The sequence below is a fragment of the Saccopteryx bilineata genome, chromosome 10 (assembly GCF_036850765.1).
Source record: "Saccopteryx bilineata isolate mSacBil1 chromosome 10, mSacBil1_pri_phased_curated, whole genome shotgun sequence".
Lineage (NCBI taxonomy): Eukaryota > Metazoa > Chordata > Mammalia > Chiroptera > Emballonuridae > Saccopteryx > Saccopteryx bilineata.
Window position 1 is genome coordinate 62,302,115 of NC_089499.1, and position 27,230 is coordinate 62,329,344.

General features: G+C 40.6%; 1 protein-coding gene across 1 annotated transcript in view; it reads right to left on the reverse strand.

Annotated features, from left to right (window-relative positions):
- DNAH12 (dynein axonemal heavy chain 12) overlaps positions 1-27,230 on the reverse strand; it is a 376,621-nt gene that overhangs the window by 19,215 nt on the left and 330,176 nt on the right. Inside the window, exons 61-68 of the mRNA XM_066245398.1 lie at positions 21,287-21,445; positions 20,978-21,122; positions 11,141-11,291; positions 10,681-10,934; positions 10,339-10,479; positions 5,446-5,583; positions 2,357-2,590; positions 1,890-2,078 (exon numbers count right to left, since the gene is read on the reverse strand). Coding sequence (XP_066101495.1) covers positions 1,890-2,078; positions 2,357-2,590; positions 5,446-5,583; positions 10,339-10,479; positions 10,681-10,934; positions 11,141-11,291; positions 20,978-21,122; positions 21,287-21,445 — 1,411 coding nt within the window. The remainder of the gene's footprint in view (positions 1-1,889; positions 2,079-2,356; positions 2,591-5,445; positions 5,584-10,338; positions 10,480-10,680; positions 10,935-11,140; positions 11,292-20,977; positions 21,123-21,286; positions 21,446-27,230) is intronic.

Here is a 27,230-nt window from a genome sequence, read left to right on the forward strand (position 1 = left end):
AGATGGGCAGAGAATAGAAGGACCGAGGTGGAGGAAATAAAGGCAAAAAGATAGAAGAAACAAGCAACAACAACAACAAAACAAAAAAAAAAATTAGTGGATCAAGTTGTAAAGTCTGTGGGTTTTTCTTGATTTTGAGAGGTTAACTTCTTCCTTTTTCTTTTCTCTCCCTCTTCCTAGTCGGTGACTCTGTACCCCAGGCTCTGCCCCTGTGTCACTCTTAGTTAGGGATTTGCAGTTGATGGGATTCTATGGCAATGTCATATAATTGGCTTTAGTCTTGCTGGAAGTAAAGGCTTGTTGGCGTTTGCAGGGTCCAACGATGAGAGAGTTTGCTTTCCTGGATTCTCTCTCCTAGTCCCCCCTTTCTGAATTAGCAGCCTGGTGATCCAGCTATAAGGCTGCAACTGCTTCTGCCTGGGGAGTAAGAGGCTCAAAGAGCTGGGAAATCCCCACTCTGTCCCCACTCAGTGCAAGGCTTTGGGAAAGGCTCTGACAGTCAGGGCCTCCAGTGTAATCAGGCGGGGGTGGGAGTCAATTGTTGTCAAGGTGACTGTTCAGCGCCTATCATTTAGTTGGACCTCTCAACCCAGGCTTTCCACACTTTGTAGCCTGTTTTTGCAGGGAAGAAGAGGCACTAGTCTCTGCTTACGACTAGTGTAGTATAGACCTTATTATCTGCCAAGTCCTTCTTGTTAGCGTTTATCCCTGAATATGGAGGCTCTATCAATCAGAAGTTGCCCCCGCCCCTTTAGCGAGAGGCACTAAAAAATATCACGCCTCTTGTCTTGGATCGCTGAACTGAGAGAGATCTTATCAATTAGAACCGAGGGTGCGCAGATTTTATGGGTTAAGCTAATTTCAGTGATTGGGTCGCAGCTGTGTTTCAGAAGGTATTTTAGGCTGCCTGCGCGCGCCCCTCCCCCAACGCTTGATTGTTAGCTTGAATGGCTGGGTGAGGTGCCCCGCCCACGGAGAGAATCTCCCAAGCCTCTCCCGCTCGCCCCGCCGCTGGTGGCTGGACCGCACCAGGCGCAGGATAATGGAGCCCCCTGGGTATGCGGGCCAGTAGGGCGCCCTGGGCGCGTGGAATGCCCAAGGCACGCGCGCGAATGGGGCGCTCAGGGCACCGGTGGCCGGCGACCCCCACTCGCAGTGTGCGGGCCGCTGGGAACGTCAGCAGTGCTCAACCGGACCGGGCGCGCGCAAGGCGGCTCGTGGCGGCCGCTCGCGGTGGCGGTTCCGCGGGGGCTCGCGGCAGCTCGCGGGCTCGCGGCCGCGAGCGGCGGCTTGCGGTTCCCAAGTATATGGGCTGACTCACCGCGGGCGCACTCCCTGGCGGCTTGAATGAGCGTCGCTGCGGTAGCTTCCTCCACACCCTCGTCTCTCAGATTCAAGTGATAACAGTCCTTTTGCTTTCAGTTTGTGTGGAACTCCGGAATGCTCCGAGGATAAATTTTTCTGTTTCTAGTTGATAAATTTGTTGTGATTTAGGGGAGAGCTGTCGGACGCGCTGCTCACGGCGCCATTTCCGTGACGTCACTCTCTGGTACCTTTTTAAAAGCTATGGCTGTGGTGTGGCTTCCTGACTGACTTGTTTCTCAGTGAGGAGCAAACAGTGGCAAGTCAGGAGCGGGCGTGGTGTGGACGGGAGGGAGCTCCCTGCAGTTGTAGCTGTGTCTTCCTCAGAGAGCTATGCAAAGTACTTTGAATTCATATCTCTTTATATTCACAGGAACCTTATCACCACTCTACAGATTTGGAAATTAATACTCAGAAAGGTAAAATATCTCACTTAAGGTCATAATGCTACTAAATGAAGTTTTCAGATTACCATTTCAGTACCATTTTGATTTCTATTATAAGCAACATTTTAAGCTAAACATTACCTTTGTGAGAATATCTTTGGTAATTTCAAGTAGAATCTGGTCAGTACTTCCTGAGGATCCTGTCTGTATGGAGCCTCCCTGGGTGAGGAGCAAGGACTCAAAGAGGACTTTTGTTTGGTGAAGATCTTTGGAAATATCAACATTTTCATGTAATCCAAATATCTCAGGGTTTTGAGTAAATGGAAGATTCTACCAGAATAGATAAAGCAAGCATCACATTTTCACTGGATACATTAATTCATATGGTAGACATATGCAAACCAAAAAAGGGTTAAAAATCAACTAAACAAACAATAAAGAAATTGAACTTTTCTAGTTTTCAATTATTACTAGAAACAAAAGATACTGAAAATTGATTGAAACCATAATACTTATCTAACCCTATATTTTACCAGGGAATATTTCACTATTTGCTTTTCAGAAAAATCACACTTAAATCTAAGCATCTTTTCAGTGATATCAGTTACCTTAATGAAGTCAATGTAATCATTATAGGAGCCTTTGGGAGGCGCAAAGTAGTTTCCACTGGGAGAAAACTTATAATGAGGGTTTTCAATTATGTGTGGATTATAAAAGTCAGCCAGCATGGTTAAGAGGAGACGTCTGTCCCAATCATCTGTCACTCTTCCTCCATAGTTACATTCCCCGGTCAGGTAAGAGATAGCTTCAAATGGAATTATGTCATATTCATTTATAAATAACTGAAACAGATGAAACATAATTTGAGAAAAACAAAGTCACTACATTTCCATTTTAAGATGGCATAAAATCTATCTATCTATTTATCAATCAATCAATCATCGATCTATTATATAGACAAAAGTGGGGTCAAAGAGTTATCATCACGGGTTATCTTTGGGGACCTTTAGGAGGCCCCATGTCATAAAGGCCCTTAATACAGAGAAAAAAGCAGAAAAATATTAATATTCTCTGTGTGTCTAGTTGGGAAAATTCACCTCCTATCTCTGGTTTTCTTTTCTTTTTCTTTCTTTTTTTTTTTTTTGTATTTTCTGAAGCTGGAAACGGGGAGAGACAGTCAGACAGACTCCCGCATGCGCCCAACAGGGATCCACCCGGCACGCCCACCAGGGGGCGACGCTCTGCCCACCAGGGGGCGATGCTCTTCCCCTCCAGGGCGTCGCTCTGTTGAGACCAAAGCCACTCTAGCGCCTGGGCCATCTTTGCTCCAATGGAGCCTTAGCTGCGGGAGGGGAAGAGAGAGACAGAGAGGAAGGAGAGGGGGAGGGGTGGAGAAGCAGATGGGCGCTTCTCCTGTGTGCCCTGGCTGGGAATTGAACCCGGGACTTCCGCACACCAGGCTGACGCTCTACCACTGAGCCAATTGGCCAGGGCTTGGTTTTCTTAAAAATAGGCATAACCCTAGCCAGATAGCTTAGTTGGTTAATCGTCCCAAAGTACAGAGTTTGCCGGTTCAGTCCCTAGTCAGGACACGTACAGGAACAGATCGATGTTCCTGTTTCTCTCTCTCTTCCTTCCTCTTCTGCTAAAATCAATAAATGAAAAAAATTTAAAAATAGGGATAATAACAGTCTCACAGGGTTTCTGCAAGAATTAGTATAATATGCCTAGTTCAAAGTCTAAGTAGAGATTTACTATGCTGACCATCTGCATCTCTCACATTGTGAGTCCCAAACTCCCTCACAGCTAAAACCTAGGCAGGCCCATGACCTGGGCTTGGCTCCTCAGATACTTGGCTCCTCATCCTAGATTGAACTGGGGTTTGTTAAGCAAAGAAGTAAGAACAGCAAAGAATCTTTCTGATGACATCAGAGGACCTGTCGGAGACCAGAGTATGTATGGCCGGTATGTGAACTGAAATGTCTAATATTCAAAAAGGGCAGAGGAGCTGCTCCTGCCAGATCTGGTGTGATTCTGGATACTACTCTGGGTGCTCTGGTTCTCCAGCCATCTCGGTGATTCTATGACCTATCCAATATTCTCCAATAAATTCCTTTTCTACTTAAAGTGGACAGCCTGTTTCTGTTGACTGATAGAACTAAACTATTGATTTGATTGAGAGGAAGGGAGGAGAGGAGGAGAGGGTAGTGAGGACCTATATAAAGCCAACAGTAAGGAGGACACTGCAAAAAGAAAAAACCAGGGTCTTCCAGAGCCTGTCCTTGCTCTGCATTTTAAAAAAAATGTGAGATAAATTTTATTATAGTTTAAACCAGTTTGAATCAGGTTTGCCATAATTTGTACAGAAAAAAAAATCGAGATGGAGATAGTGCTTCACAAATCAGCATTTTTTTTAAGGGAGACAGAGAGAGAGACAGAGAGAGGGACAGACAGGCAGGAAGGGAGAGAGATGAGAAGCATTGATTCTTTGTTGTGGCTCCTTAGTTGTTCATTGATTGCTTTCTCCTATGTGCCTTGACCGGGGGGCTACAGCAGAGTGAGTGACCCCTTGCTCAAGCCAGTGACCATGGGGCTGCGACCGTGGGGTCATGTCTATGATCCCACACTCAAGCCGGTGACCCCATGCTCAAGCTGGTGAACCTGTGCTCAAGCTGGATAAGCCCATGCTCAAGCCCGTGACTTCGGGGTTTCAAACCTGGGTTCTCTGCATCCCAGTCCAATGCTCTATCCACTGTGCCACCACCTGGTCAGGCTCATAATCATAGTTATTACTACTATCTACACATTATAACTTAAATACTTAAATGCTATCCTATAGGCTCACTGCCATATGCTTTAGATTACAAGTGCAGAAGAGTACAGGTATTGATCGATTTACGACCTATGCAACTTGCGACCATTCGACTTTACAACCACAATCGCTAGCCACGACTGCTCCACGTCTGGCAGTGCAAGCGCTGCCCAGCTGGACATATGACAGTGTGGACAGCTTCCGGCAGCACTGCCATCTCCGCGTGCACCATTTCAACTGTTATCCCAGACTCGGTACAGCAATTTGTGTTTTGTGTCTTGGATATTTTTCATCAAACCCCTCCCAAGATGTCTACCAAGAGGAAATTGTCTTTGTCTATGCCTCAGTCTGCCAAGAAGGAAAGAAAGGCCATCGATCTCGACACGAAAATGAAGGTAATTAAGCAGTACGAAGGAGGAAAGAAAGTGAATGTGATCGCACGTGATATGAAGTTATCACACTTGACTGTGTCGACGATTTTGAAAGATAAAGAATTTGTGAAGCTATGAAAGGTTCTGCACCCATGCGATCAACAGTTATAACAAAGCAACGATCAGTACTGTACATATAGCCTACTCAACTTGGGACCAAATCGTGTTACGACCAGTCTGTCGGAACCAATCGTAGTCATAAGTCGAGCACTAGCTGTAATTATTATGATATGAATAAACACCAATAAATCATTTCTCATTTTGTGACTTTCCATTTGGAGGTCATTTTTGAAACCACTGTTTATTTACTCTGTCCATGGCATCTTCATATGTGTGACACATATGTCACATGGGCCTCTCACAAGTGGTGCTGGGAGAATTCAATAAGTTATTCTAAGCAAAGGGTTTGATACACAGTTATCCTTGATTAGTGTTAGTTCCTTTCTAATTTTACCTGTAGTTGTTGAATACTGATGCGTAAATCTGATTCATTAAATCCATAAGGAATATTCCAACCAAGAGGACCAAATTTCTTTCTCTCTTGTACAAGGGCATGAAAAAAACACACTCCAAACAGCAACTTCTCCCATGCCTTTAACATAAAATTATACAATAAAAAATATTCTAATCAGATTTCCACCAGTTAAATGAGGGGAATCAATGCTCTTTTTCACTGTCAGATCCTGTAATCTAAAATTTCTACTTAAAAAAGACATGCTATCTAAAATAATGTTTACTATAAAAAGTATTAATTTTATGACTTAAAACCCCCAAAGCTATACAAACTGTAATAATACTAAACTTTATTAAAATGTAATAATTCTACCATTTACCAAAGTATTAGCTAATAATACTTTGGTATTTGTTCACAGATATTTATAACTTCAATACTTAAATGCTAATCTATAGACTCACTGCCATATGCTCTAGATTACAAGTGCAGAAGTATCATTAATTATTATGATATGAATAAATACCACGATATAGTTTCTGCTTTTGTGACTTTCCCTTCAGAGATCATTTTTGAAACCACTGTTTATTTACTGTCCAAGGCATCTTCACAACTGTGTCACTAAGCTTGAGTCAGTGCTGTGGAGGACGGCCTCCAACCCTTTAAAGTCACACCAGGTAAATTTCAAGTATGCTACACAGCATATATTTTAAGTTAGACCGTCTCAAACATAGCTCCAAATGCAGTAAAAATCCATCTAGCTATTTTTATGTGATGCAGAAGTTGTTTCTACAATATTAAAATGAGTGCACCATGGATTAACTGAATAGCTGTATTCTTGAAATATTGCACATAAATCACAGCATATTTTACATATTCCTGGACAAATACTGTGAGTGATATATTTAATAGGGGAAAACCTTTTGTCAATGAGAGCAATAAACTAATTTAGTTATATTTTCTACATATTTTCCCATAATGGGTTTCTTAAGGAGGTGATGATTTCTCTACATTTTTGGCCTATGCTTGTGAGCCAAGAAGACCCTGTGGTATCAGAGAACTCCTAGGAACAGAATACAGAAAGATGCACACTTAGGATGAGATGCTGTCAGCCTAAGATAAGTCTGAATGCACAAAGGAATGCTTTCTACAGCTGTGGCTGGAATTAGATATGGGCTGAAGAGATGTGATAAAGAACGTCAGAGGAATTTGCCATAGTCTTGTTATCTACATTCTATTTTTTAAAAAAAGCCAATCTATATATGCTAAAAACACTCTTAAATATCTAAAAATACATATTTGAAAAAAAGGTCTTTTCTGAAGGCAGCATTTCCCAACCTCCCATGTGTTTTTTACCAACTGATTTCTGAATTACATTCTCCAAGGTATATTTTGTGACTAACGCAAGGGGGCAGCAGGATGATGTCATCATCTATCTAAAGATGATATCATCAACACAGGAAACCAAAAGGCATACTCCTTTTGGTTTTTTCTATGGTGTGGTGCTGGTTTGTGTTGACTCATACAAATTCCTTAGCAAGGCATATAAAATTTTTCAGTCTTGTCCCTATATTCCTTTCTACTGTGACTTCCTACCAATCAAGCCAAAATGAGCTTCCTGTTGTCCTTTCAACAGTTTTGTCATAATTTTGTGCCTTTAGGCATACTTCTTGTGCCTACTTTAAATGTCACTTCCTCCAAGAAGCTTTCTTCAGCCTCCAAGAAGAGTTAATCACAAAAATGTGGGAAGAGACGGAGTGACCTGGATATCAAATCCTATCTCTAACACTTGTGAGCTATATGACTTTGATACTTTATTTACCCGAGTTTTCTTATTTAAAAAATAAGGCTGTGATAATAATACCTATATTACAGGGTTATAAGGCTTGTTTATTTAAACTACCTGGAACCTGCTGGTGTTCAATAAATGCTTGTTCCCTTTCTTCCTTTCTTTATTTGTCCTCCTGTAGTTCATGATATATGGCATTGGTCTCCAACCTAGTTAACATTTAAATTTCCTTTGTTACCTGTTTATTTACACTTGCTCTTGAGCTATACTTTGGACTTAGTGAATCAGAGTCTCTAGGAGTGAGCCTCACTTGTGGTGGCACAGTGGATAAAGCGTTGACCTGAAATGCTGAGGTTGCTGGTTCCAAACCTTGAGCTTGCCTGGTCAAGGCACACAAGGGAATTGGTGCTTCCTGTTCCTCTCCCCCTTCTCTCTCTCTCTCTCTTTCTCTCATCTCACTAAAATAAAAAATTAAGAGAACATACAGAATCTACAGGAGTGGCCACTGACATCTGTAACTTTAACAAGTCCCCAGATTTATGGGGATTAATTATGGTTAAGCTTGTCTTGCATATATTTCCCTTGATTAGAATGTGAGCTCCATGAAATCAGAGATTTTTATGTTATGTATTTCATATGTTTATATGTTTATCATCATATTATCAGTTCCTAGAAGAGTGCCTTACACCTAATAAGTGTTCAATAAATATTTATGGGATGGATAGATGGATGGAAATATAGAAATGGATCCCTGCCCTTAAGGGAAACCAGCTGAATGTAGGAAATATATATAAACTAACAAATAACTAATATACTATCATTGCTAGATAATTCAGATGCCCGAGATGTCAATTTATCTATGACTATAAAGATCACATTTACTTTTAATAGCCAAATGATGATAGTTCAAATTATTGCTGGCCCAATGGTCATAAATTAGCCTTACCGAAGGGCATCTCAGCTAATTCTGGGAGCTTCAAAGGAGTTTCACATGTGCCTACAAAAAAAAAGTCACTACAGAAACCCTAGGGCAGCGGTTCTCAAAGAATGATTCCAGGACCATCAATATCAGCAGCACATAGGAATATGTTAAAACTGTACATTTTTAAGCGCCACCCCAGACCAATCACGTTAGAAATCCTGGCTGTGGGGCCCCACCAGATGAGTGGGATGCACATGGAGAACTGATGTCACAAGGCATCTATACTCTTTTTCTTCTCTTAACCTAGCATCCATTTGTTTTTACTTTAGAATGGTTGCTGGGTGTATAAAAATGATAATACACAGGCAGGGTGCTATCTCTGGATGTTGTACAAATCTCAACACTCGGGGTACCAACGCTGCTTGCTCAGTCCAGGAGTGCTGCTTCTCCAACTCAGTGCCATTCTTTATTTGGGTCACCTGAGCCCCAAAGCAGCTCTGCTTGTGTTTAGAATCTTTAAAAGTTTCCCTTCTCTGCTTCTGGGTCTCTCTCCTCTAACTGCAGGACCTCAGACCCTGGGTGGGATTAGACACCACACCTTCTCCATTCTACTAATCTTTTCATAGCTAAAACCACCACGTATCCCTTTTTTTCTCCCGGAATTACAAACAAAATTCTTGCTCAAACTAGAGCACACAGAAAGTATCAATAAACAGAAAGAGACTAGCTGGCTTCCACAGAAATAAAATCTTTATCTCCAATATCATTCTTTTTCTAGCTCAAATAGGCAAATATAATAAATAGCATGCATGTGTTGGAGGTGAGGACAGGGTACTTTCCCCTAACACTGATACTTTCTTCCATGTGGGAAAACCTCAATTAATGTAACACTCCTGAATTTTCTCCTTCCTTGTACTCCCTGCAGGAGAGGGGAGTGACCTATGTGATGGGTAAATTTGGGAAAAGTTAACCAGATATGCTTTGCTCAGCTTCTCCTTTATTTCTCTCTCTTAGAAGTGAGCTTTCTCAAGAGAAAAAATTTCTCCCTTGTTTCTCTGGGTGGATAAATCTGTTTAATTCTGGGGTAAGTAATATGAAGCCTATTTCTTCACAGACATGAGCTACATATTCCAACCTAGTCTATATCAGTAATTAAAGTTATAAATTGTTTCCTATGTATTTATCCTTCCTTCCTTCCTTCCTTCCTTCCTTCCTTCCTTCCTTCCTTCCTTCCTTCCTCCCTTCCTCCCTTCCTCCCTTCCTCCCTTCTTCCCTCCCTCCCTTTCTCTCTTCCTTCCTTTTGTTCTTTCTTTTCTCTCTCTCTCTCTTTTCTTTCTCTTTCTTTTTCTTTTTCTTTAATTGATTGAGAGGCTGGATGGCACAGATGGATTTAGGCATGTGCCCTGACTGAGATCCACCTGGCAAGTCCCCTATCAGCGATGCTCTGCCCTTCTGGGCAACTGAGGTATTTTATATTGCTTGAGGCAAGGCCATGGAGCCATCCTCAGTACCTGGGGCCAACTTTTGCTTGAACCTTTTGCGCCATGGCTGCGGGAGGGGAAGAGGGAGACAGAGAGAGACAGAGAGAGGTGGGGAGGGGTGGAAAAGCAAATGGTCACTTCTCCTGTGTGCCCTGACCAGGAATCAAACCCAGGACTTCCACATGCCAGGCCAGCAGTCTACTGCTGAGCCAACTGACCAGGGCTTCCTGTTTCTTAACTAGTAAGAATTTGAGCATGGGAAAGGAGTATTATTTATTGGGACTCTTAAAGTCCCCAATACCATGTACAAAACTGTTTACATGGATACATTGAAAAGTATTATTAATATGTCAAAACATTATCACTAGAATTTAAGTTCCATGAAGGCAGATTTTTTTGGGGGGTCTATTTTATTCTTATTGTTTTATATCTAGTACCTAGGAAAGTATCTAACACACATATTTGTTGAATGGGTCTTAATCAAATATATTACTGGATTCATTTATTCAACAAATATTTACTTGACTACCTACTACTTGGGAAACAGAACACAAACAAACTATTGAGAATAAAATGAACAGATAGGTACAATTTCTGTCCTCTTAGGAAATGCTAAAGTTTAACATTATTAAATAAAGTATTTATATATTTATATATATTTATTATAAAAACATATTTTAAAAGTTCCAGAGGCTGAATGTTACCAGCTGCTTTCCGTGGCATCCATTAAAAAAATGAAGATCAGAAACTGGATCAGTGAGATATGATTGGAGAAGATTCATCCGAAGACCCGTGGGAGGTTCATTAGTCATTTTTACTCCATTCTGTAGAATTGTTACTGGGAACTAAGACAAAATAAACAGAGTATTCTTTACAATCACCAGCTTGAGTCAAATACAAACACCAGTGGATTAAAAATAGGCATAACAGAGGACTCCAGAAATGTTTTTAAAACCTCTAAGGTTAAGCATTTAAAGTTTGATTAAGATATACAATGTAACAGATAATTAAATAAATGTACTGAACTCCATAGGAAATAAACATACTTTTGGAGATGGATAACTTGTGAGCCAAAGCCTAAAGGACGAGTTACAGACTTCAGTGGTAAAATCCTCACATATTTTTTCCAACATGGGCATCCAGGAGACAGCAAGGTGACAATTCTGTAGGCAAACCCAAGTTCCTTCTTCTATTGCTGCTTTAATCATTTTTGTTGCAATTGGTCCTTGTCCCTGTCCCAGTGAAATAGCTTGAAATTTATTTCCTGACATAGCTTTATCATTTGCAAATTTCAGCAGGCCTAAGAAGGCACAAAAAAAAGGTTTCACTGCCTACTCTAAAATGATAAAATATGCTTATATTTCTGTAATAGGTATCTAATTGGAAAATTCTAGTTATCTTTCCTTATAAAATACTGGACTTACTAACTGATTTATAGTCATATGAAAATGGACATTAAGTATAATGATTTATAATTTCTGTAAAGTTGACAGTATAAACACTTACTGGCCATGGGATCTGCTCCAGGAGATAGCACGAAAATCAAGGGAATGGTGCAATTTGAATCCAAATAACTCTTTGTCAGATCAAATGGCGGAGGCTCTACAAACTTTTTCCCTAGTTTGTCAGTTACATAATTTGTTATAGCTAGAGTTATCTGTTAAAGAGAGAAAAGATATGATCTTTAGAGTAATTTTTATTTCACATAACAACCTTGATTATTACTGAAAACTGACAAAGTAAAATATGAGTTTAATGGCCAAGAAAAGCCTGCAGAGTATCACAGACAATGTGTAATTCCCCTAATACAGAAGTCTCTATAAATTGATGGGACTAGACTGATAATCCAAAAGTAAACTGGGTAAAGAAGATGAACAGTTTACAGAAAATGAAATTAAAACTGATCTTAAACGTATGATTAGGAAACATGGTCAACCTCATTCAGTAGAGGAGAGCCTACAAACTATTCTTTGTCTCCTTTTGGCAATAAACCCTACATTTTTCCAACCTTTCTTGCAGCAAGCAGTGGCCATGTGACTAAGTTTTGGTCAGAGGGATACAAGTAGAAATTATAAGTGGAGCTTCCAGATTATATTTTTATAAGGAAGCTGTTGGCCTTCCACACTCTTTCTCTTCATCAAGAGCCAGCTTCAGTCTTGCTGATGAGGCCCACATCCTAGGGGACTTCTCCAGCACAAGAAAAGGAACTTGAATTTCTGGATGACCTCAAGAACAGAGCTGGTCTGCCAGCCCTCAAGCATTTGCTCTGGGCTGTTTAGAGAGAGACATTAATTTTTATTTTATTTAAGCTACTGTATTTTAGGTCTCTGTTACGGCAGTTTAGTGTATATCCTACTACAGCAGTGGGCCCCAAACCCCGGGCCTCAGACCGGTACCGGTCCGTGGACCATTTGGTACCAGTCCACAGAGAAAGAATAAATAACTTACATTATTTCTGTTTTATTTATATTTAAGTCTGAACAATGTTTTATTTTTAAAAAATGACCAGATTCCTTCTGTTACATCCGACTAAGACTCACTCTTGACGCTTGTCTCGGTCACAGGATACATTTATCCGTCCCACCCTAAAGGCCGGCCCATGAAAATATTTTCTGACATTAAACTGGTCCGTGGCCTAAAAAAGGTTGGGGACCACTGACCTAAAGGATCATACTGACCTCTCGTAATCTGAGTACTGTAGTAAACTCATAAAATACAAACTATAACTATATTTAGATACCATTTTCACTTATCAGGAACAAAGATAGCTTCCGTGTATTCACTTTTAGATTATTTGTTCACACAGGCTGAAACCTGTTAGCTCAAAAGCCCACTAGTATACCAAACTCAACTTTTTACACATTCAGTTGTTTTAAACATAGCCCAAATAATCAGATTTTTAGCCATTTACAGTCTGCCTAAATGTGGGGCTGCACCAAACACCTACTGGTCATAGATAAGCTAAGCCCTAGATCATTAAGACCCCAAGAGTCTGCTGCCTTTCAGAGCTCTGATCCAGAGACTCCCAGCCCAGTGCTGCTAAGCAATACCACCTAAGCTTGCACTAGCCTCCTCTCTCTTGGGAGTTTCCTTGCCTTCCTCCCTTAGAGTAGTGAACTCCCTCTCCACCCCCACCTCCACCTGACCCCCCACTCCAGGCCTTTTTTTTTTCTTTATTCATTTTTAGAAGGAGAGAGAGAGAGACAGAGAGAGAGAATGGGGGAGGAGCTGGAAGCATCAACTCCCATATGTGCCTTGACCAGGCAAGCCCAGGGTTTCGAACCGGCAACCTCAGCATTTCCAGGTCAATGCATTATCCACTGCGCCACCACAGGTCAGGCACTCCAGGCCTTTTGACAGACTCCCACTGTGAGAGACTTTTACCTCCCCAATATGTGAACCTGTCAAAGCATCATTCAATGAAGTTCATGTGTGCTACTGCCACCTCATGATATTTTTTCCTTGATCAATCCCCAAATTCCTCAAACCCTCTGCATAGATTGTCAAAGATCCAAAAGTTTGGCAACATACTGTTGGGCAAAAGTATGGGTAAGTAGACATTTTCACCCACTGAGATGGAAGAGTGATCTGGTATAACTTCCATGGAGGGCAATTTGGCAATACCTATAAAATTACAAATGGGCAACTCACTAACCCAGCAAAATTATTTCTAAGACATTATTCTGAGAGGGAGCTGTACCTGAGAGAAATGACTTTTTTTTTAGAAGCATCTCTTAAGATGGAAGAATGAGGTGCCTCTATTTCACAGAACGGTTGCCTGCAGCCAGGTTAGAACCTATTAAAACCTCTCCTGTTGGGGCCCTGGCCGGTTGGCTCAGTGGTAGAGCGTCGGCCTGGCGTGCAGAAGTCCCGTGTTTGATTCCCCGCCAGGGCACACAGGAGAAGCGCCCATCTGCTTCTCCACCCCTCCCCCTCTCCTTCCTCTCTGTCTCTCTCTTCCCCTCCCGCAGCTAAGGCTCCATTGGAGCAAAGATGGCCCAGGCGCTAGAGTGGCTCTGGTCGCAACAGAGCGACGCCCCCTGGTGGGCAGAGCGTCGCCCCCTGGTGGGCGTGCTGGGTGGATCCCTGTTGGGCGCATGCGGGAGTCTGTCTGACTGTCTCTCCCCGTTTCCAGCTTCAGAAAAGTACAAAAAAACCCAAAAAAACAAACAAAAAATAAAACAAAAAACCTCTCCTGTTGAATACGGTAGCAACAGCAAGTAACTCAGACACATAAAGCTTCTCTCAACTGAAAAAAAATCCTTCTTTAAAATCAAAATAACTTTTGAATTTTACTCCTTGGATTAAAAAAAATAATAGCAATATGTTTATTTTTTATTTTGCATAGTTTTTTACTTAATTGGGGTGACATTATTACATGTTTCAGGTGGACAATTCCATGAGAAATGATTTTTGAATAAGGTTGTTCATTATAGCATTTTTGCAATAGGTTGCAATAAATAGGTAATGTATAAATATTGTAAGGATCTATAAATAGAAATTAGCTAAAGAAATTATGGTATAGGCCCTGGCCGGTTGGCTCAGTGGTAGAGTGTTGGCCCAGTATGTGGAAGTCCTGGGTTTGATTCCTGGTCAGGGACACAGAAGTGACCATCTGCTTCTTCCCCATTCCCTCTTTCCTTTCTCTCTGTCTCTCTCTTCCCCTCCTGCAGCCAAGGTTCCATTGGAGCAAAGTTGGCCTGGGCACTGAGGATGGCACCATGGCCTCCACCTCAGGTGCTAGAATGGCTCGGGTGCAAAAAAGCAACACCCTAGATGGGCAGAGCATCGCCCCCTGGTGGGCTTCCCAGGTGGATCCCAGTTGGGCACATGCAGAAGTCTGCCTTTGACTTTCTGCCTCCCTGCTTCTCACTTCAGAAAAATATGAAAAAAAAAAAAGAAAGAAAGATATTATGGCTTATTCATATAATGGAATACTGTGCAATTGTAAAAACCTAGAAATCTCTTTATGAACTGATAGAAAAAATAAAAATATGTAAAACAGTGGATATTAGCATTTGTGTTAAAAATAAGTAGAAACATTACATGTATGCATATTTATATGTGTATGAAAGGATAACAAGGAGCAAATGACACTGCCTGAGAGGAAGGATGTTGCAAAGCTCAGTGGTAACGACTGGAGATACACTTCTGACTGTATTTATATATTCTTTATTATTATCATTAAGTGAGAGGAGGGGAGACAGACAGACTCCCGCATGCACCCTGACTGGGATCCACTCAGCAAGCCCTCTACAGGGTGATGCTCTGACCATCTGGGGCATTGCTCAGCAACCAAGCTATTCTTAGCGCCTGAGGCAGAGGCCAGGGAGCCATCCTCAGCACCCAGGGCCAACTCGCTCCAATTGAGCCATGGTTGCAGGAGGAGAAGAGAGAGAAAGAAAGAGAAGCAAGAGGGGGAGGGGTAGAGAAGTAGATGGGTGCTTCTCTTGTGTGCCCTGATCAGGAATTGAACCTGGGACATCCACACACCAGGTTGATGCTCTGCCACTGAGCTAACTGGCAGGGCCTGTATTCATATATTCATGTCACTCAAATAGTGTTTCAATTTTAAACCACAGGAATATCTTACTTATAGTAAAATTATATTTAAATTAAAAATAAAATAATGCGCCCTGACTGGTTAGCTCAGTCAGTTAGAGCGTCATCCTGAAACGACAAGGTGGCAGTTTTGATCCCTAGTCAGGGCACACATGGAAAGCAACCAATAAATGTAAGACTGAGTGGAACAACAATGTGTGCTTCCCTTCCCCCTCCCCTCTCTCTGTCTTTCTAAGAAAATCAATCAATACATTTCTTAAAATTAAGTCGTGGCCAGATAGCTAAGTTGGTTGGAGCATCATCCTGAAACATAGAGGGTACCAGTTCAGTCCCTGGTCAGGGCACATACCAGAACAGATTGATGTCCTATCTCTCTCTCTCTCTCCCTGCCTCTCTCTAAAAAAATAAAAACAAAATAATAAAAATAAGTAAAAAATAAAAGAACATAATTCATCAACATTAGCAGCAGAAAATAAGCACAAAGAGGTATTGGGTATTATCTTCTAAATGCCAAACAGCTTTCTAAAATGAAAGCTGTAGTAATTCAAAGAAAAGAGGAGAGAGAATCATGGGTTTTTGCTGTCCTGGAAAGTCTGTGGAATAGATGGAAAGAGAGAGGGCAGCTTTGTATATGAGTAATTTTGTGTAGTTGTGAGCAATTCTATAGTTTGAAACAGTGCAAGTTTCTAGGAGAAGATAAGAATAGAATGGCAGAAAAGAGGTCCGATTAGTCAAGGTAACAAGACCGGCAAGCTGTTCTTCTGTCATTATTCTATAGGTATTGAAAGGCCACTAAAAGTTTTTCTATTAGGAATTCATAATGATATAGCAGTTTTTTATCTTCTTTAATAACTTCCCATGAACAATGATGAAATATTTTTTATTCTTTTACCATTAATGCCATATACAGTTTTTACCTAGCACAGCAGATTTTCAATATACATTTTAAGGAAGGGAAGATGCTGAGGACACAGAGACCTTGCTTCCCATAGTCTATGCGCTGGCCAGGGCAATGCTTCCTGAGATTGAGTAGGATAGTTTTCTATAGTAGAAGTATCTTGTTCCAGTAATTTAATATAAGAAAAAGAATTAAAACTTTTCTAAAAGATTTTGATCCTTTATGTAAGCTACTCTAGAGAAGAAATTATGGAGATTTGAGAAGACCTGGAGATAAGCTTTGTTATGGTTAATTTTATGTGTCAGCTTAGCTTGGACATAGTACCCAGATATTCGGTAAGTTACTAGTCTAGATGTTGCTGTAAAGATATTTTAAAGATAAAGTTAACATTTAAATCACTAGACTTTGATTAAAACAGATTATCCTCCATAATATGAGTAGGTTTTGTCCAATCAGTTAAAGCATTTAAGAGAAAATAGACTGATTTCCCCTGAGGAAAGGGAATTTTGCCAGCAGACTACGTTTGGACTTGAACTGCAACATCAACTCTTCCCTGGGTCTTCAGCCTACTGGGCTTGCCAGCTTCTACAAAATACATAAGCCAATTACTTAAAATCTCTATCTATATCTCTACCTCATCTCTCTCTATCTCTATCTCTGTATCTCTCTCAATCTCTATCTTTTGTTATCTCTCTCTATCCTATTGGTTCTATTTCTCTGGAGAATCCCAAATAATACAGGCTTTAATTGAATTTAGTTTAATTTTTTTCAATTCAACTCAATTCACAGACATTTACTGAGCTCCTACCATTTGCTAGTGATAGGGTTGCAGGTGGGGGCCATGTCCCCCTCCTCCCTTAAGTAGATGAAGGTACATTGACAAACTAGATGTTCCAGATCACCTTCCCCCAAGCATCTGGGTGACTAACCCGGGTGTGGAAGGTCCCCTAGCTTATTTACCCTTAGTATTACATAAATCGCTGAGAGACATTTTTTCCTTAATGACTACCAACCTCCACCCTCAAATCCCCTATTTAACCCTACCTATTAGAGAACCCGGGGCTGCTCTCCCTTACAAGACAGCCTGGCAGGTTTCCTTTCATTAAAGCCTGTTACACTGGTCTTTTGGACTCCGATTGATTCTATCAGCTAGGAACTGCTTGAAGTCCTGGAGATATATAGAAAAAGAAGTCATGGGGCCTGACTTCAAGAAGCTCACAGTATTGTGGGAAACTCTAACAAATAGACAATTACTGTACGTCCCAGTGTGGGAAGTGTTGTGATGTTTAAGCACAGGCTCCCAAGCACAGCAGACAAAGAAATAACCCCACATATAGTATTGAAGCAACATCCCCATTGGCCATCAGGTAGCCATTCAGAAGAGTGCAAATAGGCAGGTGTTGCCCAGATGCAGAGCTACACATTCCTCAGTTTATCATGAAAAAGGGAGGCTATTGGTGATAAAATAATGAATAAAGCATTGTTTGGCCTTCATGGACTTATTGTCTATCGAAAGAAACATGTACATACACACAACTATGGGGTAAGAAACAATGAGTTAATTTTTAACAATGTACAAAGGTCTTTGGGAGTTAGAATATGGAGAAATACTAAGGAGTCAAGTAACTATGTAGGCTTCTACAATATTTGAACCTAGTCAAAGACGAAAGGAAGCATTAGATAATACTGGTGAAACTTTGAAACTTGACTCAAAACGTAAAATACAAAAGAAAGGAAGGAGGGAAGGAAGGAAGGAAGAAAGGAAGGAAAGGAAAGGAGGGAGGGAGGGAAGGAGGGAGGGAGGGAGGGAGGGAGGGAGGAAGGAAGGAAGGGAGGGAGGGAGGGAGGGAGGGAGGGAGGAAGGAAGGAAGGAAGGAAGGAAGGAAGGAAGGAAGGAAGGAAGGAAGGAAGAAAAATAAGAAGAGAAGGGACCATCATAGTCACTTTCAACACCTTCATTTTATAAGTGGTATAACCTGAGGTCAGAAAGGTGAAGTAACTTATTCAGTTTAAAATACATGTATGAGTATAGTTCTAGTTTTGTCTGTTTAAAAAATTTCCTTTTGTAACACTATAATCACCTTTCCTGAATGTATGAAAGTTATCACCCTATTTATTTTACCTACTGAAAGACTTTTGTGCACATTTCTCCTAAGAAAATTGTGACATATACAAGATTTTTTTTTTTACCATATTCTGCTTCAGCTAATATGAAATAACAGGAACCAGATTTATTCTCTTACCATAAACTAAAAAATGGGCAAAATTAATGAAACAAACATTTTTAAACATTGGGCTATTTAGACAGTAGGAGGTACAGGGCTGTGATCCCTGAGAGGAAATAAACAAGTTAAGACCTATTACTCCTTCAGCTTTCTTCTGGAAGGCACATTCCAGACTGTAAAACAGGGAGCACGACTAAAAGCACAGCAACGTAGTGTTGCGGAGCTGGGAAGACAGGAACCAGAGTTCAAGAAAGCGGAAGCTGCTGGAAATTGCAGAGTTCAAATTAGAAGGGAACTATCCAGAAAAAGAGCACAGAAATCTGCATAACAGTACCCTTAAATATCTGCTGAATACTGTGGTGTACATGCACAGGCCAAGCAAAGAGAGACTGGGGAGCTGAGGAGCCAGCGGAGGTCCTGCAAGCTGGGGATCTCAAGTTCCGTCTAGCCACAGTGAGAGTCCGTGGTGATCTCTTGGGGCATTCAGTAAATGCCCCAGAAGAGCTACACTTTAGTAGTGCTGTGAAACTATTCATTAAGTAAAGGCTATTCTACACCTGCCCTAACAAATCTTAAAACAATTTTTGAAAGGAAAAATCTGAATTTAAGTAACTTAACTACATAACCAAAGGGATTGGCAAACTTTTTTTCTAGAGAGTAAATATACTTACTGCTCATAAAAATTAGGGGATATTTCAAAATGAATATAAAGCTATAAAATATTCTTTAATTTTGTGAGTTTATTTTAGGCTTTGTGGGCCACATACAGTTTCTGCTGTGTTTTCTTTCTTTCTTTCTTTCTTTCTTTCTTTCTTTCTTTCTTTCTTTCTTTCTTTCTTTCTTCTTTCTTTCTTTCTTTCTTTCTCTCTTTCATTTGTTCTTTCTTTCTTTTTCTTTCTCTCTTTTTCTTTCTTTTTTTGTTCTTTTTTCTTTCCCCTCCCTCCCTCCTTTCCTTCCATTTTTCCTTCCTTCCTTCCTTCCTTCCTTCCTTCCTTCCTTCCTTCCTTCCTTCCTTCCTTCCTTCCTTCCTTCTTTCCTTCCTTTCCTTATTTCCTTCCAACAACTTTAAAGTATAAAAACCATTCTTAGCTCATGGGCTGGACAAAATCAGGTCATGGGCTAGATTTAGCCAGTGGACAGGTGTTGTTTGCTAACCCCTAACTAGCAGAACAAAATTCAACAATCTTTTTTTTTCTTTTGAGAGACAGGAAGAGAAAGAAATGAGAAGCATTAACTCGTAGTTGCACCACTTTTAGTTGTTCATTGATTGCTCCTCATATGTGCCTTGATGGGGAGGGAGCTCCAGCTGAGCCAGTGAACCCTTGCTCAAGCCAGTGACCCAGGGCTCAAGCCATCAACCTTAGGGTTCATACTGATCCTGTGCTGAAGCCAGCAACCCTGTACTCAATCTGGTGAGCCCACACTCCAGCTGACAACTTATGGTTTGGAACCTGGGCCCTCAGCATCCCAATTCGATGCTCTATCCCAGGGGTCCCTAAACTACGGCCTCGCAGACCACATGCAGCTCCCTGAGGCCATTTATCCGGCTCCCGCCGCACTTCCGGAAGGGGCACTTCTTTCATTGGTGGTCAGTGAGAGGAGCACATTGACCATCTCATTAGCCAAAAGCAGGCCCATAGTTCCCATTGAAATACTGGTCAGTTTGTTGATTTAAATTTACTTGTTCTTTATTTTAAATATTGTATTTGTTCCAGTTTTGTTTTTTTACTTTAAAATAAGATATGTGCAGTGTGCATAGGGATTTGTTCATAGTTTTTTTTATAGTCTGGCCCTCCAACGGTCTGAGGGACAGTGAACTGGCCCCCTGTGTAAAATGTTTGGGGACCCCTGCTCTATCCACTGTGCCATCACTGGTCAGGTCAAAAATTCAACAAGCTCTAAAGGAAGATAAAATTCAAATAATCAAAAATGTCCATCATCCGTACCCCACTCCTGGTACCAAAAAAACCCCCCAAACAAACAAAAAACCAAACAAAACAACAACAACAAAAAAAATGTCCATCATCCAATAGAACATTCCTGGGCATTCCAAGGAGCAGTAAAATATGACTTAAATCCAAAAGTAAAATCATTAAATAGAAACAATTTTATAAATGATGGAATTAGCAAAGATTTTAAAACTGTTATTATAACCGTGTTAAAGTATTTAAAAGAAAACATAAACAGAATGAAAAGAGAAATTGAATACATATCTAAACAACCAAATAAACTTTCTAGAAATGAAATATATAATAGCTGAAAAAAAATTAATTGAATGGGATTAATAATAGATTAGATGTTACAAAAGAAGACATCAGCAAACTTAGAGATAGCAATAGAAACTATCCAAACTAAAGCACAGTGATACAAAATATTTAAAGATAATTAACAGAGTATCAATCACATATGGTACAATATCAAGCAGTCTAATTACATTTAATTAGAATAATGGGTGTGCTGGCTAAAAATATTTGAAAAAATAATGGCTAAAATTTTACTAAGTTGAGGAAAACTGTAAACCTATAGATATAGGGAGTTCTGTGAATCCTTTTGAGCATCTGAAATAAGGGTTACAGAACCAAATAACAGTAACTTTAAACCTAATACTTCAAAAATGGTAAATTATCTGGTTCCAAATGGAACATATTTGTCTTTTACCTTATCGGGTCTTAAGCACCGAAGAATTATTATTTTCTGTAGTTCATTTAGATTCTGGTCCATTGGTGCTGGAAGTTTAGCATTGTGTGGCTCTTTACTGTCATATATTTCCTGCCATTCATTTATATGTTCACAAAAATGAGTCCTAATGGAAAAAAGCTTACTAGTTAGTTTTTCATTGGAAAAAATTTAAAGAGATTGTTGAGCAAGGAGATAAATCAAGAAGCTATCGAGCCATTTAAAAATCATTAGATTAAATATATATTCATCATTATTCAATGCTAAATTAACAAGTTTAAAAACAATTACCTGAGTTCTTTGAAGGCAGGAAATTCACTAGCACGGCAGATTTCTTCCCAGCTTTTATCCTGTAACCATGATGGATCAGGATTTTTCTCAGCACTCTTAAGACTTACTCCTCCAGTTAAAAGAAACATAAATTCCTGGTAGTCAATCTCTTTCTTTGCCCTGTATTCCCAAAATAAGGACTGCTGTAAATTGTTGATTTTAAAATTGAATAAGTTTCTGCTTCTATTGCTTGGATAAAATAAGACTAACTTTCCCTACTGCTGTAAATAACTAGAAAACTTCAAAAAATGAAAGAAACAACTATTTTTGGAAATTATACAATAACCAGTATAGGACTGAGGTCACTAAGAGAAGGAAGACAAGGTGATTCTTATGATTGCCTCAGCGATCTACCTAGAGGCACGTTCCAGACCACAAAGCAGGGAGGAGATCAAAATCAGGGCTTGGCAGTATTGCTGAGCTGGAGAGATCTCTATTGGAGTTAGGAAAGGCAGAGGTGACTGGACTTTGTGGGCAGGATACCAGAGGTGAGGGAGGTGCATGGAAAAGGAGCTCTAGAAACCTGTGTAGGCTTACTAAATTTCTAAGTCATGTATGAGTAGGGTAAAACTCCAGGAGGCCTGGCAAAGAATCTCTGGGGAGCTAGCAACAGAATAGCTACCAGAACTAGAAATTTTTGGTAACTAGAGTTGAATTTTTGTCCAACACCAGAGGAATTCAGTGGTGACATTGGAGGGATCACACCTTTGTAGTGAAGTTAACATAGCCTTAAAATAAAGTCTCCTCTAAAACTGCCTTAAGAAAGCATAAAAACAAGCCTTGAAAAGATGAAACTAATCCAGTAGTAATTTAATTACCTGAAAAAGTAATGACTAATGCTCATCAAAGGAACACATAAACGCCAGCTTTTACCAATATAAAATTCACAACATCCATAAGCAGGAGAAAAATCAGTCATTAGATACGGACATAGAAGTGACAGTGATGATACAAGAAGACAAACATGTTAAAAGAGCTATTATAAATATGCTGAAAACGTTAAAACAAAACAAAGACGAAGAGAGAAATAATGTAAAAAAAATAACCAAATGTAATTTCTAGAGACCAAAAATACATAAAAAAAAAAAAGATCACTGATTTTCTTCCCAGATGTACAAAACTTAAAAAGATTCATTACCAGTAGACTAACACTATAAGAATGCTCCCAAAATGTTAACTATATGAATAAACATATACAGCTTTTTTCTTTCTTTTTCAAGTCTCTTTAAAAGATAATTGACTATTTAAAGAAAAATAACGATGTCATAGAAATGGCGCCGTGAGGACACGGACTGAAAAATCTCCCCAAAATTTCAACAAGTTCAACAACCAGAGACAGAAAAACCTATTCTTGGATCATCCGAGAGTTTCACACCCTGAAGGCGAAGGTAGGATCCAGCGAAAAATTGGCTAAATATATAATCAACCCTGAGGGAATTAAGTCGGACAAAGAAACTCTCTGCCTTCCTCACTAACCTGAGCAAAGGCTGCTTTCACTCCGAACTGAGAGTTGGGAGGAGCTAGGGGTGTGGAGGAAGCTAGGCTGCAGCATGGACTTTCGTTCAAGCCCAGGAAAGAGTGTGCCTGTGGTGAATCAGCCCACGCGAGCAAACGCCAGTGCGCCACGCCCCGAGCATCCCAGCCTCCAGCCTGCGCAGGGAGCGACCGGCCAAGCCCTGGGCCACGGGCAGCCCAGCCTCCCGCGCGCCCGGCTGTGAGCAGCCCAGCCCCCCACGCGCCAGGCCGGGAGCACCCCAGCCTCCTGTTCCGGGCTGCGAGCACTCCAGCCCCGCATGCGCCAGGCCACGAGCAGTCCAGCCTCCCGCGCCCCGGGCCGGGCCGCGAGCAGCCCAGCAAACACCCACGTGGGAGTATTCGCTGCGCTAGGAGTAGCAGCTGCCAGCGGCCCACGGGGAGTGCGCCAAAGCAAACTTCCCTATACCCGAGCTTCTCTGGGCGGGAGGGGTGCCTCACCTAGCCATTCAGGCTAACAATCAAGCGTTGGGGGAGGGGCACACGCACAGCTTGCAGTTCATTCTGGAGAAATTCCTCGGATCCAATCACTGAAATTAGCCTAACCCACAAGCTGCTCACCTCCCAACTGACCTACGTGTCTATAATTGACAAGATCTCTCTCAGTCCAGCTATCCAAGACAAGAGGGGTGATATTTTTTAGTGCCTCTTGCTAAAGGGGTGGGGGCAACTTCTGATTGGCGGAGCTTTCATACTCAGGGACTGTAAAGCCAGTAGCCACGGCCACTATCACAGCAGCCTCCTGGCCCATGCAGGTTCGCATCGGATTCGGACAGTCCGTAAAGAAACAATGGAGCCACAAACTGATGAGCCATCTTCTTTAATTCTAGCTTGCACCCAGTGGGCAAGTAAAAACTACACATTGGGCTCCAAAACCCACTCACATTCAGTGCTCACAAAGCCACTGACTTATCCGAGTTTCCTAGAATCAAAGGTTTCTAGCTCACCAGCCTTATTCTCCTCAGTTCCCCATCTCCTTCCTTATCCCAGATACAAACTGCACAAACTGGCATCTCACTCAGCACTCTGCCATCTTGGCTGCTTCTCCTGGCCACTCTTTCTGCTCTCTGCTCTGCTCTCTCCTCTAATGATAATCTCAGGAACCAAGAGAGCAAACTCTCGTTCTGCCCCCATTTTATATTGTAGCTTCACAACCTCTAATCCAATATACAAAATAGGGAAGTCTCTAATACAAAGTCACTTCTCTGAGGCATGATTGGATTGTACCACCCCACATCAAAAAGGGTGGGAAAGGCTTAATCCCAAAACCAAGCCCCAGGCTACAAGGATTCTCAACACACATTAATATCACCTGGGTGACGGCCTCACGTGGGCAGCACCATTTTTAACAAAGTGAGCATAATACATTTTATCTGCCCAACAGAGACATACCCTAAAAAGAGGGACTTGGCAGTGTTAAGACCTCCTGTACTGCAGGCAGTGACTAGGGCATCTTACCAGCCAAAACAGGCTACAAAGTGCGGAAGCCTGGGGACAGTGGTCCCATAGAGTGCTGGGCGTGCTGAACAGGCCTAGAAGCTCAGAGAACGTCACCTTGAGAGCAATTGGCTCCCAGCCCAGCCTGATTACACTGGCTGCTCTGACTGCCAGAGCCTTACCCAGAGCCCTGCATTAAGTGGAGATAGAGTGGGGATTTGCCAGCTCTCTAAACCTCTTACTCCCCAGGCAGGGGCAGAGGCAGTGGCAGCCTCATACCTGCATAATCAGGCTGCTAATTCAGGAAGGAGAGACTAGGAGAGAGGCTCTGGGAAAACGGACTCTCTCATTGTTGGAGCCTGCAAACGCTAACAAGCCTTGACTACCAATGAGACTAAAGCCAAATATATGACATTGCCGTAGTTTCATCAACTGCAAATCCCTACCTAAGCATGCCACAGGGGCAGAGCCTGGGGTACAGAGTCACCAACTAGGAAGAGGGAGAGGAAAGAAAAGGGAAGAAGAAGTTAACCTCTCAAATTCAAGAAAAATCCACAGACTTTATAATTTGTTCCACTATTTCTTTTGTTTGTTTCTTTCACCCTCTTGCCTTTATTAGTATTATTTCTATTTCCTCAACCTTGGTCCTGTTATTCTCTGCCCATCTTACTCTTTCCTTTTCTTGAACTACACTGCCCATAAGTGTTTCATTTTATTTCTTTTCTTCTTCATTACTCTCCATGAGGGTTACACTCCAAAACCCTTAACTCTCCCTTTTTGTTTTTGTTTTTTTCTTCCTTTCCTTTCCCCCTTTTTCTTGTTTCTCTCTTTCTATTAGTTTCTTCTTTTCTCCTTTTAATTTTCCTCTCATTCAATCCTCAATCACGAACAAATTATTTAATTTGGGACTCAAGTTTTTTTGAAATTTTTTGTGGCATTTTGGGTGCTTTTTTACTTCGCTTTTTAACTCAGTAGCATTCCTCCCAACCCAGGATTTCCATTCTATTCAATCTCTGCTCCACTTAATACAATAGTTTGTCCCCCCCCCTTTTTCTGGTTTCTCTCTTATCCCTCTCATTATATCTCTTAGTTGACCATTACTTACAAGCAAATCATTTTATACTTGACTCAATTTTTTTCCTTTTTTGCATTTTGTGGGTCCCTACTTCCTTTTATGCCCCTTGAAGAGTTCCCCCCAACTCAGGCCCTCTGTTATAGGCAGTTTTTGTTTCATTTAGCATAATATAATTCACAGTTTATCACAATATTTTCCTAAGGAGGAGAAAAGAGGAGGGGAAGAGAAGAAAGAAAAGGGGAGGGAAATAATAAATTATTATTGGTTTATTTTGTGTTTTCTTTTCCAATTTCTTTTATTTTTTATTATTTTATTTTATTTATTTTATTTATTTCCTACTTTTTGTTCTTTATTAATTCTCATTAGTGCTATCAACAAGACCACCCTCAGATGCCAATAAGAAAAAGGAAATCAAATATCATGGATACAAAAGAAAGAGAAGTAACACAGATAGATGTGGAAAAATCTATGGAAAAAAATTTAATATATTGGAAACCTTGGAGCTAAATGACAGAGAATTTAAAATAGAAATCCTAAAAATACTCAGAGATATACAAGAAAAAACAGAAAGGCAATTTAGTGAGCTCAGAAAACAACTCAACGAACACAAAGAATATATTAGCAAGGAAATTGAAACTATAAAAACAAATCAAACAGAAATGAAAAACTTAATGAACTGAAAAACGAGGTAACAAGCTTAGCTAATAGAACAGGTCAGATAGAAGATAGGATTAGTGAAATAGAAGACAAGCAACTTGAGGCACAACAGAGAGAAGAAGAGAGAGACTCAAAAATTTAAAAAAATGAGAAAGCCCTACAGGAATTGTCTGACTCCATCGAAAAGAATAACATAAGAATAATAGGTATATCAGAGGGAGAAGACAGAGAAAATGGAATGGAGAATTTATTCAAACAAATAATAGACGAGAACTTCCCAAGCCTGTGGAAAGAACTAAAGCCTCAAATTCAAGAAGCAAACAGAACACCGAGATCTCTTAATCACAACAAACCTACGACAAGGCACATAATAATGAAAATGGCACAATCCAATGACAAAGAAAAAATTCTCAAAGCAGCCAGGGAAAAGAAGAATACAACATATAAAGGAAGGCCTATTAGATTATCATCAGATTTCTCAGCAGAAACTCTACAAGCTAGAAGAGAGTGGACCCCAATATTTAAAGTCCTGAAAGAGAGAAACTTTCAGCCAATATTTTACCCATCAAAGTTATCCTTCAAGTATGAAAGAGAAATAACAACATTCACAGATACGGAAAAGATGAGGGAATTTATCATCAGAAAACCCCCACTCCAGGAATTACTAAAGGGGGTTTTCCAACCAGATCCAAAGAACAAAACAAAAGAAAACCACAAGTAAAAGCTCCACCAAGAACACAATAAAACCAAATTTAAACTGTGACAACAAAAGCAAAAAAATAAGGGCAGAGGACAGAGATTAACAGTAGCAAAAGACGATGAAGTGCAGAAACACTCACAAGATAGGGTACTACAATGAATATTGTAGGTACCCTTTTCATTACTTAATGGTAACCACCCTTAAAAAAACCACCACAAAAGCACATGACTTAAAAAAGGTAGCAACAGAGGAAAGAAGTATGGAATACAAACAAACAAAAACAAATGATAGAAAAACAAAAGAGAAGAATCAAACAAGATACAAAAATAACAGAAAGCAATTTACAAAATGGCAATAGGAAATCCACAAGTGTCAATAATTACACTAAACGTAAATGGATTAAAATCACCAATAAAAAGACACAGAGTAGCAGAATGGATTAAAAAAAAATCCAACGATATGCTGCCTACAAGAAACACATCTAAGCAACAAGGATAAAAACA